Source organism: Tympanuchus pallidicinctus, unplaced genomic scaffold, assembly GCF_026119805.1.
Source record: "Tympanuchus pallidicinctus isolate F22 unplaced genomic scaffold, pur_lepc_1.0 scaffold9, whole genome shotgun sequence".
Classification (NCBI taxonomy): Eukaryota; Metazoa; Chordata; class Aves; order Galliformes; family Phasianidae; genus Tympanuchus; species Tympanuchus pallidicinctus.
In genome coordinates this window covers 13441187-13455174 of record NW_026294813.1, presented here as the reverse complement: position 1 = coordinate 13455174, position 13988 = coordinate 13441187, and the positions used below count along the sequence as shown (strand labels likewise).

Genomic DNA, 13988 nt, shown 5'->3' with positions numbered 1-13988 from the left:
TACAGGCATCCAGAAGCCTAAGCAGTTTCACCAGGAACATTCTGCTTGCCAGCAGAGCAACTTGGAAAACAACTGAATGTATTTAAACATAGCCACTGCTTTGACAACACGACCAGATTAGTATTATTGTTATTACTTAATTAGTTATTTTTGAAGCTTGCAATTTCAGATGAGTCTCTAACCAGAGCATGGTAGGGAGCCAGCGTATACATTAAGCACATAATTATCCCATCCTAAATTAGTGACTACTTGAAATCTGTTTCAATTTAAAAATGGGTTGGGAAAGTCCTCAGCTGCTAGAGAAACCCAGTATATTTGGGCATGACTCAATAATAACCAATACATAGAACAGCACAGAAGTCTTCCTAATGCAAAAGCACGAGACAGAGCTACATACACATTTATGTGTGCATCTGATGTATATATATATAATAAACCTTATATACATATAATAGCCCACTGTTACTGACCCACCTCAGGGCCTGCAGCTGCTCATCTCCAGCAGACAAACTGAGGCAGCAGGGCCTGCTCTCCACAAGAAGCCATGCTCATGCAGCTGCAACACAGTCATTTATCCTCTAAATGCTAGCAGTGGAGACAATGTATTTTGCTCTGTTGTTTTTAATTCCTATGGCTGTTTACCACCTAACTTACTGCCACTGCTTATCTGCTCAGAACAGGAGCAAGACAAACTTCTCATGGTACTTTTGTTTTTCTTTTGAACAGCTAGGAAAAAAAGGGCATACAATTGGTGAGATTTGTCCTTATTAATGTCACATTATATGCACCACTGGGCATGTAGGAAAGCATGAGTTCCTCCCCTTATGCTCATCATCAGTGATTACATACAATGCATAAGCTGTGATGGGCAGCAGGTACAGCACATTGTTCATATGGCAACCGAGGAAAACAACTCTGTTAATCTGCAAGCTTCCTTTCAGCATCATGAAAATGGATTAAGAAAAAATTATACAGACAGCAGAACAATCAAAACCTGCTTTCTCCACAGATTTGCTTCCCACATGCTCCAGTTCCCCTCTTAGAGCTTTTTTTTCTAGTCTCTCTTGAATCTCCTCTTCCAGCCCTCCCCAGTTTCAGTTGGGCCACAGGTAGCACTGTGCCATCCTCAGCAGCAAGTTATAGTTCTGCTGAGTCATTGGTCAACCATTGTATGTTTATCAGTCATGTCATTTATCAAAAGATCCCATCTGTACCAGCAAAATTTGTGAGAACTTAGTATCTGATTCCTCTACTTCTCTTACAGATCAGTCTGTTTGGCCAGAAAACTTGCAAAGATACTAAAATGGAGAACAGATAATCTTACAAACCTCATAGCATTACAAAATCAAGTAGAAAAAGGCATTAAGTGTATTTTTTACTGCTAGGTTACGAACCTGTAGTCTAAAGTCACACACCGACAGCTTCCCCTAAGTGAATTATAAGCTTTTTATTAGGAACACCACACATGAAATCATGAGTGGAGATTTTCAGGGGGGAAAAAAAAATCAACAAAATACATGAAACCACACAAATACACACAAAGACAATTCATTAGATAGACTCACGGAAACCAGAAGCATGATTGGAAAGCAGTTTCATAATGATATTCTAGATCACATAGCTAGTAGCCACAGAGTTAAAAATAACAGAATAAGATTTCTTAAAACTGCACAATAAATAACTTTTTTTCTGAAAATACAGAAGAAAGACATCTTGGAGGAGCAAGGCAGTCTAATCCTGGGCACTCCATTCAAACCAGTTACTAGCAACTAATTTGTGCTTTAACTTAGCCAGTCAATGACAGATTCACTGATAGGTAACAACACTGTAAAAGCTACAGCCAAACGCAGTTTCCAGGGCAGCAACTTCACACTGGTCAAAGGTGACAAGGCCAGGACCAGGAGCCACTGACACAGCTGGATTCTCATGTATTGCGATCACGGATAAGATTCATTTGACCTGTCAATTAGAGTATTTTTGCAGACAAAAGAGTGGGGGGAAGGGAGCTGGCAGATGGATGAAGTTGGATTTCACACACAAAGAAAGGGGATGATGTTGAAGTACTGAAGTAAACGCTATTGCAAATTTGAATGATTTATCTGTTTAACAAAAAGAAAGCACCACCCACAACTACCCTACTTCTGAATGTTTCTCATCGGAAAATTTAAAAACAAAACAAAAAACAACCCACAACACAAGCCAAGCAAGGAGAATATCCAGATATTATTACATACAAAAGGGTGGAAAACAAAGCATGACATAGGACAGATGCCCAGGGAATACTGGATTTACTGTATGACTTTTTTCCACACTCCATTTCCAGAATGCTTCATACTATTGCCCAAATAAGAAATGTACAGTAGATATTAAAGAGAGTTGGGAGTTACCGAGTAGGTCTTTCCCTCTTTACACATGGCAAAATAAATCAAGTTGCAACATCCAGACTTCACAAACTTCATTATATCTAGGCATGGAGAAATCCCCATCCCCTAGGGAAAAAAAGGTAGGCAGATCACTTTCATGCCTGGCACTCTCCAGACTGCTCATTCATACTTTTCAGCTCCAGTGTGTGGACAAGACAAAAGAGGATGCTGCAGAGATTTCACTGACATCTAAATAAAGAGGCATAGCTAGCGAATAGGTCACCTGCCACACTTCTCACCACAAGCACCATTTACCAAATACTATAAGGCTGGAGAACAGCAAAGAAAGAAGTGACAGATGCCCTTAAAGCAAGAGGAATGAGAGAAGGAGAAGAGACCCCTGGAAAAATACTTGTGTACTTATCTTGAAGGACATGGAGATTGGAATGGAGCTTCCTTGTTGAGGTAGCACAGCTGTAATACACTTCAATTCATTACCATCAGCACCTCCTAAGATAGGAACCACCAAAACTCCATGTTTTTTCAAATACGTTATGGGGCTGTACAGTTGCATGTGACGGAACAGTGCTGAATCAAAATTCGTATGTTCATAAGAGCAACTTAAGAAAAAACAAAATGTGATCTTTCCAGAAGTGTACATCTGTACTGCCAAAAATCTATCCACTTGTGATGATCAAAATCCACTTGCTCTTCAAGAGAAACAGTTTTATTGGCCACAAGTATACTACAGTGGAATAGAAAGATATTGCCATTTTTCTGGGCTAAAGAAGCAAAATTTGCCCAACAGGAGTTTTGCAAGGCTGTAGAGCTACCCTTAATAAGTTAACAAGCACATTCTTCACAATGAACAAGCCTCACAAACTGAAAGATGTAGAGGTGGTTAGAAGCTTAATGATGTATTTTGTCTATTACTTTAAGACAAAATGTTATTAAAGTGTTCTAGGGATTTCTTTACTTCCTAATCTTTTCTAAGGAAAACACTACCTTCGCAAAATCTGTCAACCAGGTGCAAGCTTTCTACATCCACAAGAGTGGGAAAGTCTAGAATAGTGGTATCAAACTAATCTTGCAGAACACACTATCAGTGCAATGCTGTTACAGTATCTGCTCAGGACAGTTCAACGTGGGGCAAAGATGATACTCTGAAGATCAACATGGAAAAGGTATCTCACACTAAGTAGAAAAACTGCCTGGGATATAGGGGAAAGTGATCACGCTGCATTTCTCAAAATTGAAGCAAGATTGAAAGAGAAAATGATACTGATGAATGGAGATTAAGAAGTAAGGTGACACTCCGTAAGTGCTAGATTTTGTTTTCAGGTCTCATATATGGTACTATGCCACAATAAGAACAGTTTCACATAAGCAGAACTCAACACAGCTCTGATTTTCAATGAAAAGCTTGCTGCAAGCATCTGGGCATGCACCAATCTGCAGAGAGAGGTTTGGCAGCTCCCACCAGCTTCCATATAAAGAAAAGCTGTCATACAGCCATCAAGAAGAGATAACAGGTGACTGTCCTGTCTGTGGCTGGGCACAGAAGGAAGAACTGAGCTGGAGAAAATCTTAAAATTCCTGAGCACAAGCAGCAGACTTGACCTAATTCTGTACAGAGATCTCTGTAAGAGATCTGGTTTGCTTGCTCACCACTGCCAAGGAAAAGCTGTGTACTGATTTGGGGGAGGCAGGAGGAGGAATAAACAAGCAAACAGTACTTCGTGACTTTGTACAGCACTGCTGTTGCCTGGGCAGCAAACAGCAGCAGCACTTCTGGTAAACAATCACGTCCATCAGGACAGAGGCAACCTGCTGACCTACTCAATGTCACGCAAGGCCTCAGAGTTTACCAGGTACAAGGTACAGACCATTTTTGATTTCCATGCTAATGTTCTTCTACTGCTCTTCCATTTCCATGATAATGTTTAAAGAGTCTTTGAAGATTAAAACATCACCAGATGTCCAATAGCAACTGTCCGCTGACAATAAAGGTCAAGGAAACAAAGCCTTTATGATGCTGTCAACTAAAAATCCTATAAACAGTGACTGAGATATTGATGAATAAAAGAGGGCCTTGTTCCTAACGAAGAGGATAGATTACCAGAGAAAAATTAACTTCCCTACAGGACTCAGTGCATGAACTCAAGATTCATTCACTCTATTTCTGAGCTTTGTTCCCTCCCATTCCCAGTAAGAGGCTAGGCTCACACAAACCTGAACTGCTACACAAGGAATAACACACAATTGAAAATTAAGGCATTAGTGTTGGGAAAAATTCATTGTGATGTTTTGCTGAAAGGCATCATGAAAACACAGCATTATTAGAAGTGTGTCCTATATGGCATGCCAAGACTTGTCCAAATGTTATTTCTACAGTGGGACAAGAACAGAAACGTTTCCTCCCTTTACTTTCTCTTTGCCAACTTTCCCATACCAAAGAGATTTCATATCTGCTCTCCTCCCACGTGCCACAAGTATGATGATTCCCAAGCCAAAAAGCACCATATTGACTGAAATCAGGAGCAAAGGCTTTCCCCATGTTTTGAAAACATTGCTTCTCTTTCTTGATCATTAGTTTACAGAGTCATAGAACAGCTTGGGTTGAAAGGGACCTCCAAGATCATCTAGCTCTAATGCCCCTGTCATGGGCAGGATTGCCATTCACTAGAACAGAAGGCCCAGGCCCCATCAAGTCCAGCCTTGAATGTTTCCAAAGAGGGGCAACCACAACTTCTCTGGGCAGCCTGTGCCAGTGTCTTACCAGCCTCTGAGTGAAAAATTACTTCCTAACATCTAACCCTAAACCTCACCTCTTTCATTTTAATTCCATCCCCCCTTGTCCTATCACTACCTGTGTAAAAATCTGGTCCCTACCCTGCTTGTAAGATTCTTTCACGTATGGGAAGATATCAATGAGGTCTCCCTGGTGACTTCTCCAAGCGAAACAATCCCAGCTCCCACAGCTTTTCATCACAGGAGAGGTGCTCCAGCCCTCTGATCATATTAGTGGCCCTCCTTAGACCCACTATAATAGCTCTGCATCTTTCTTGCACTGGGGACTCCAGGCCTGGACACAGTACTCCAGATGGGGCCTCATACTTGTTAATGAGACTTAGAAGCTCCAATGAAAACTCCAGTTGTTCAGTCCATTTACATGGTTTATTCAAGAGAAAATTTGATTCTGATATATGTTACAAATAAAAGTTATACAATCATTGTATGAGTGATGCTCATAACAGCACAGCCTTGGAAATAATAGTATATATCAAAGTAAAAGCAAAAGGGAGGTAGAAAACAGAAATCAGTTTTCTGTGGTGAGCTGAGGTGCTGAATCTGAGCCTGATCCTACCCGTGAATGGTACTGGATACCCACAGCAGTTATTGCTGCCTACACACTCTGGGAAGCAGCTATCTGCCAACCACACTGTTTTGTCATCTTGTTCTTCTTCACATCTCAGCACTGGAGGCACTTATCAACTTGTCCAATGTAATATTATTCTTATCAAGTCGTTTCAGAATTCCTACAGTAAATAAGCTTACCATTTCTCCTCAAGGGATAGTTTTCTAGTTTCTCAAGCAATATTTAACCATACTATGGTGTTTATCTATTGTCAGTTCTCCCTCCCTCATAAGAATAAACAGAAAATGTATTTTTAGTGAAAAAAACACAGTATCTCCTAGTTAGGAGGAGAAAAAACAAAGGGAAAAAGAAAAAAAAGCAGAAACAGATATGGTGCTGAAGAGCAAAATCTAGGAGCTCTAGGACAGAAAAAAAATTATCCATTAGCTCATGAGGAAGAAGGGCATCACAAACAGCTCAGAAATCTCAGGTTTTCATCCTGAAAATGAAATTGTACTTCTGTTAATGGTTCCTGGGCTGTTTGGGCTCGGTAATGGGGCAGGGGTACCCATGGACTCATTCCCAGTAAAGGGGGAAGTGGAAAGGAGAGAAAGGGAAGGGAGATGGACCTAAAACAAGACAGTGGCCACAATCTGAGGAGGAAAGTTAATTTATTAATTATTACATTGGAATGCAAGGTAACACAATATAATAAAATGGAATTGGAGCTAATAAATCAAATAAAATGAGCGAGTGCCAAAAACCAAAGGCCTTACTTTAATGCTGAAGCGAGATGGCTAGGGAGCAAATACACTGCAGAGATGAGCAGCAAAAGGGGAAAAAAAAGGGGGGGAAGAAAGGGAGGAAGAGGCATGCCTTGTGATTTGCAAACAGTTTTATCTTTCCCTCTGAACAGAAACGGAAATGAAAAGTGATCTGGAGAACTGGAGCATTAACTCTTTAACTCCCAGTCTACTACATGCTGCTATGATGCGGAATATCCGTAACAGTAATCATAAAACCATGCCAATTTCTCAATGCTGATAAAAAAGGATTAGTATGTTTTCATGTGATGTAGTCTCTTATGAAGAATCAAGGAAAGACAAGAAAAACTACATTCCTCTGCTTGTGGTGCTTCAGGGTATTAAGAGATTCAGACCCAAATCCTACTGAAACTTCTTCAGAATAGAGATTTTCAAACTTCATAAATCACCCCATCAAAGCTATAGTGGTTTTCCCCTAAGGCCACTTGCAATCTGAATTAATTTATGATTCTGTGTCTTCTAAGTTTAAGTTTTGAAAAAAAAAAAAAAAAAAGAGAGACTGTTTTTTGGATAAGGTGCTTTGTCAAAAATCCCCTGGCCTGTCTACTAGCCAACTGCTTTGAAAAACCTCAAATCAAAGCAAACCTCAAAAAAGTTTGTAACTGCAACCATATCAGGCTGACTTTATGATTTAATTTAAGAAATTATTCTCTAAATCCTTGCTGTGGATAAAATACTTCAGAAGGCATAATGAAGTTCTACTGTTTCATTTTCAAATTTTCATTCTAATGATGACTAACCAAGATGTTTCAGCAAAGTACATGACAAATTAATCAAGGAAACTAATCTTATCTTCATACCATCTTTACCTTAGCGACCCTTGAACCATAAGGAGATTCAGAGGGGTGTTCATAAATTGATCCCCACTGGAAAAATTTCCAAGGAGATTCCTGATCTCCATTCCTGCTGAGACTGACCAAGTAATAGTCCAACAGAAAGGAATTCACTTGGATACTAATAGGTTGGCAAGGAACAGATATACTTTACAGACACCTTGCTGAGGAATTCAGGCTTAAGTGTGAATCACCATTCCTTAGCCTGTTGCAGGCCAAGATGCATTGGTCAAGAGGGGTCAATGTGCTGCTCTATCCACTTTAAACTACTGTCAATTACCACACCAGGATCAAGGCTTTAAAGCACATGCAGGCTGCACATACTGCCTGTATACTCCACTCTGCTTGCATATTCTAAGAGCCCTTTGCATTTTACCTCTCACACTCTATGTGCCATTTTAAAGAGCTCCCTAAAATATCACCTTATTCATATCCAGGCACTTTGTCTCCTATTCCCCTCCAAAAGATACATACAGCCTCTTTCTCTTGAACTAGAAACCTGAGCTACAGTACTGATAAAAAACAAAGCACAACAAAATCAAGGATTCCACTTCCTTATCTCACTTTGATCCACAGCTTACTGAGAAATAAAAAACTTCAAGCTCTAGACTTGGAAGTATTCCTTTGAATGAAGGATGCCTATGTTTGATTCAGGTTTGAATTTAAAGCCCTGGCTAAGGTTTCATCTAACCAAACATTTATTTTTGAAGTTATAATACAGCTCTTCCATCTGTCCCAGCTACCACCTGCTGATTCAGTTTGTAAAGAAATTCTGGTGCACTTGAGCTACAGTCCTTTTGGAAGAATAGCATTCCAGGTGCACAGCAAAGGCACTTCAACTACTAACAGGCTCAAAACAATGAATAGTGGAAAAACAAATAATAGCTAAAAAGCTTCAAATAATAGCAAAAATTTCAAAGTACTGGAGAAAAAAAAAAACAGTAAAAGTAAAGTTTTCATAGTAAACCCCAAGGGTCCTCAGCTTTAGCTTGTGACCTCCTGTTTCTCTTTTTCAGGAATTGCACTCAAAACACTGAATTGATTCTTCTAGAGAATTGTGTCACTAAAGTTTTGGATAGGTTCATCCAGTTTTTAAGTTCACACACATTCATAAATGCTCCACTTAGTTCCAGTGACACCAGAATTAGCCCAGAACCCCACATCACTTACCAAGCCATTGCAAGTGCTGATTGCTGCTGTTCCACTCCCTGAACCTGGTTGCAATACTGTGCCAATAAAGTGGCAAGGAACTCCTGAGTGCATTGCAATCTTCGCACGACTGTGGTTGCCATGTCTCCTCTCTACTACGTAGTTGTGGGAAAGAAATCCCATGTGGATAGTCAAGTTGAAAAACAGATCCTTCTCCTTGTGGTTAATTTTATAATATATTGCATTCTCTTTTTTGTCGATATCTCTCTTCTTTCTTGTGTTTGAGATGTGATGGTGTAAATTAAAAGAAACAAAATGCCCATTTGCATCTACTCTTGCTGGATCTACCACTTCGTATTCTTGCAGTGTCTTGATAAATTGCCCTGAAATGAATGGGAAAAAACAAAGAAGCAAAATCGGTAAATGCAATCCTGTTCAGAGATCACGTGGTTTAAAGAAAAACTCAAGAGTGACAGCGGTCCACCAAGCCATACTGCACAAGAGCTGACACTGTATCTTGCATACCCATCACAAAAGGCTCTGATCAAGGAGATGGTGTCCACACATTCAGAAACCTGTCCACTTTAAGCAGGAGACGGAGCCTTATAAATTAGGAAAAATAAAGAAAATGCTACTAAGTGGTTTTATGGGCTACAGGAACAGCAAGAACATCAGTAGCCTCAGCCTTGGCAGATGCTGCAGCAGAAGAAGGAATTTTAAAGGGTTTGAAGGAGAATGAAGTAACTATGCAATTTTGCATGAGGATTGCCAACCATGATAAGACTGGATAAGAACCTTATCAGGATCCAGAAGAAGTAATTAGGAACCAGCAGAGAAAAACATCACTGGCTTTCTTGTCCCTTGCTATGATACAGTACAGCTGTTTCTGACTTCTTGCTGTGGTGTTTTGTTTGTTTTTTTAATTAGTTTAAGCCTTAAAAGTCCCAAGCAAATAATAAAACTATGTAAATTGTAATCATAAGAACTCGTAAACTAAAAGAAGGATCTTCAGCTGGCATAACTGACTTCAGCCCAAGAAATCACAGGCTGAACATCAAAAAGAAATTGTGAGGATGCACATTACTTCAATTCCCCCTTTCTCAATCACTCATTCACAAAGTGAATCATCTCATTTATTAAACCAATTAACAAAATAATTAACCTGCTTCATAAATTTCCAGAGCCGCATACTCCTCCCTAGGACTGCTAAGATAACACTTCTAGATACACTTCTCTTTCCACTGACTACACTTTGAAAGCTTCATAGGCTAAATCATGCCAAGACAAATTGTTGTCTGCATTCATTGCCTTTGGAAAGGAAGATATCTCCTTCATCCCCACTAGCTGCAGCTGGGACATGACTGCTCATATTTCCTTAGGCCATGTGCACTCAAGACACATGCACTGAAATACTCCCAATTGAAAACCAAAACATACATGCATACACACAGACAAAATGAAAAATACACACCAGACTTGTCAGCACATACATAAAACTATGAGGGCAATATGTCTTTACTCAGTAGCATCTTCTGTTTCACAAACAAGCTCATCACTCTTCTACACAATAGACAATATATTTTTTTTAGTGCAAGTCATGCCAGCAGCCTACAGTAACTTTGTGCCTTTCCAGGAAAACCACAGCAGTGGGCTCTTAATCTTCATAGCTGCAGGTATCACAAATGGGGAGACTCATTCCTATAACAAATTCTGAGAGATGCCTCCTGCCCTTTTCTGCATCAGCACTGTGGGAAATGAGAGGCTGAAAACTCAACCCACATACTCCTATCCAGAGTTTACACAGCCTGTTGACAGCAAAGCAAGTGTCTGCTGCTTGGCAATTTAGCAGCTGAAACTATCCTGGGGTCCCCCTCCCTTCATAACAGTCCAGTGCAATGGAAGAATGGGCACCAGGAAAAGAGAAGAAACCCCAAAACACACCTTGCCTGCAGAAGATGTTACAAAATTCCTGTCTATTTTCCTCCATGCCTTACACTGTGCAATCAAAGGCAGGGTGAATAGAGTATCCTGGAAGATCAAGCTCCCATTTGCCTGCTTTTCAGCCCAATTCATGGAATGATGACTTGACCTTAATTTGTTGTGGCTCAACTGTTAAGCTCCATTCAAGTCCAAAGACTTGCAGTTTTGGACATTGTTTAAGTGTTTAATGAAGTTTCTTATTTCATTGCTATAGAAATTAGTGTGCAGATGCTAGGGCAATTTAGACATTGTCAGAAAAACTAGAAATAATGCTTAAGCATCTGTTGCCAACAAGGTTATCAAAGCAGAGAAGTCTAACTTCTTTCATCCACTCTTTCAATACTCATCTCTGAATGTTAGTCACTGGAGAGTGAAATTATGCTGAAATAATATTATACAATAATATAACCACAGAAATGAATTATTTAAAAGTCTGCAAAAGACCATAGGGAATAAGATTACAACACAATAAAGCTTAACAAGATGAGGCGAAAGGTATTTCTGCGAGTAATCATTATCAATTGTTAGCAAAGGCAAACCTATCAATATTAGAACAACTTACTAAGCTCCATGCTGAGGCTAACCACTCAAACTCTCTAGCTGGAGACAAGTCTTAAACAAAGATAGGAGACACAATTTTGATAATACCTTTCTGCTCTTCTGGGAAAGAATAACAATGAAAAGGAAGCAGCAACTGAGAGAATAACTTCACACATGCAGTCCTCACCTCAGTAGAATAAGGGCTGTAATTCTTCAACACTGACTTCCTGAAACTTCCTTCTCAATTAAAGCATTATGGGCTCCCACAAAACCTACTGCCAGCAAACATGAGCAGAGGGAAATGGATATATCCCAGGACCACAGATGAGCCTCAGGGCTGGCATGCCTTCCTTGCCCTCCAGGGAAGTCTGTCCCACCAAGTGGCCCGCTCAGGATCTGCAGGCGAGGAATTGGAAGATCTCCATTTAGGCTTAGGTAGCACCAGTGTGGAGAACATTTTGTCTTCCCACAACTGCCATTTGGGCATGCTGGCTGGCATCATTGCCCTAAGCAGTACCACAGCATCACATTAAGCAGGTCATACATGTTCAATCAGCTCTTTGCCTTGATATCACAGTGCATGCAAGGGTCATTTCAGACAGAGAAACTAACCAGCCCCAGGCCCATTGGGCTTGCATAAGAAAACTAAGAATTGATTAAATCATTTGTGGAACCCTCCCTACAGACCCTGCAATTTCTGTGACTTGAAAAACATGTGGCAGAGTACTGCCTATATTAAGAACTGCTGTACAGAGAGCAGATAAACAGGGGAAGAGAAAAAAAAAAACAGTCACTGTCTGTCACATGGGACAGAAAATGTACAATTTATTTTAGGCGGAAAATATGTTCTTCTGAAAACATTCCTTTAAAATGTGACACATCATCACTTGCATTGACTCATCTTCATCTCTGTAGCCCATCTGCATCTGCCCCTCAAACCATCTGATCCCCTGGGATAGGAAATAATGTTGCTCATCTCTGGCAGGAGACTCCCTGAGCCAGAGAAAGGCTCTGCACGCAGGAAATACTCCTCCTATGAAAAGACCCATCCTGGAGAACAGCCATCCAGGGAGCCCTTGGTCACGTAGCAACATTAATTGTCTGATCAGTCATACCATGGATGCCAAGTGAAAATACACATCTAACAGCTATGCTGTTTCAGTCCTAGATGTCGCACGCTTCACTCTTACCTCCATCTGCACTCTGTCTTCCTCAGGAAAAGAATAATATTTTGAACTGTCCCTTTATGCACAGTTCATTAAATTTTAGCATTCAGTGCCTATAAATGAAGATAATTCTATATCCATTTCTAAATATCTGGGAAATAAACAGCTGCCAAAGTGCAAATGGAGCTACCCCTGTCCTTTCTGAGGGACAGAAATGATTGTATTCAATCAGTGTAAGTGAATTCAACAGAAACTAACTTCAGGATAACTGTTGCTCACTTTCCAAAAAGTTTATTTAACAACCATTTCCTTCCAACATCTCTGAGGGACACAGAAGACCTTCTCCGTGCACACACTCTTCCGCTGACAGCACCACAGGTGTTGATTTGATCAGGAGGACTTTCAGAAAACAAAATTTTCTTCTACTCTTTCAAGATTTTGATGACTTGGCAGAGTTTTCCAGCTAATGACTTTCCTCTTCTCTCAGCTCTCCTTAAACTGGAAACAGTAGAGAATTCCTAAGTTATGCTACCCTAGATGTCCAGCAGCTGTAAATGGATATGGTAAAGTTAAGCCACCTGTGGAAGTCAGGCCAGGGTAGTGTTCAACAAGAGGCTTCTCTAGTACACAAATGCTCAGCCTTAACCTACTGTCCTCAGTGCATACAGAACCATAGAATCATTTAGGCTGGAAAGACAGGTAGTATCACGAAGTCCAGTGACCAGCTCACCACCAGAACACACTCTAAACCACGTCCCCAAATGCCACATAGTTTTTGAACACACCCAGGGATGGTGAGACCATCACCTCCCTGGGCAGCCTGTTCCAAGGCAAAGTATTTCGTAACATCCAATCTAAACCCCCCTGCCCGCCCCCTTCCCCCCTACTGGCACAACATGAGCCCATAACCTCTCATCCTAAACAAGACTTAGGTTGAAGGAGTTGGTACCTGGTGAGCTGCGAGTGCAGGATACTTGTATTCAGCCATTCATCCTCTGATGATAAGGCTTACTCTGCAAATGTATGGGATTAATACTTGATTGCTTTTTTTTTTTTTTTTTTCCCCATCTGGAGGAGCAAAACTTCTGCAAATTGTCCTAACAAAGCCAGGCTAAATCCTATTAACACCAATCCAAGCTGCTGCAGTACAGAAGTGATAAAAATAATCAGAAATCTCTTTCAGTTTAGTATTAAGAAATGACACTGTTAATTAGGAGATGATTCCTAATGAGGAACATGAGCAAAACATGGGATGCAGCAATGTCTTTATCTACATAGCACAACTCAATGACTTCCAAAAACCAACAGGAAGCTGTGAGAGCTGTGCTTTACCCTGTAAAAGTTTAATTCAAAGTCTCGCGGCAGCCCCGGCAGCACCGCACGGGCAGCGTCCGGAGCTCACGCTCCGCAACAGCGCAGCGCCGACAGAACTACGGCGGGGCCGGAGTACGGCGTATTTCAGTTTCTCCTGCCTGGGTAACAGCAGAAAAACAGCAAAAGCGGACAAACCCGCCCCGGCCGCCTCCCTCCATCCCTCCTTCCCTTCGGAGCTCTCTCCGCCCGCGTCTTACTGACCTTGCCTTCCGTCGGGGAAAAGCGACCCGGCCGTCCCGCACAGCGCCGGGACGTGAAGGACGAGAAGCCAGAATGAGCCGCTCGCCGCCCAGCTAGGCGGGACGCATGGCATGTTGCGGGAGGGCTGCGCTCAGCCGGGCCGCGGCATGGCCGGGCAGCGGCGGAGCGGCCTCCCGGCACCGCCCGCACTCCGGCGCCGC

General features: G+C 41.3%; 1 protein-coding gene across 1 annotated transcript in view; it reads right to left on the bottom strand.

Annotated features, from left to right (window-relative positions):
- The window catches only part of ADAMTS12 (ADAM metallopeptidase with thrombospondin type 1 motif 12), a 171349-nt gene extending 157361 nt beyond the window's left edge, over positions 1-13988 (bottom strand). The window contains exons 1-2 of the mRNA XM_052670556.1: positions 13789-13988; positions 8549-8910 (exon numbers count right to left, since the gene is read on the bottom strand). Coding sequence (XP_052526516.1) covers positions 8549-8910; positions 13789-13900 — 474 coding nt within the window. The 5' untranslated portion in view covers positions 13901-13988. The remainder of the gene's footprint in view (positions 1-8548; positions 8911-13788) is intronic.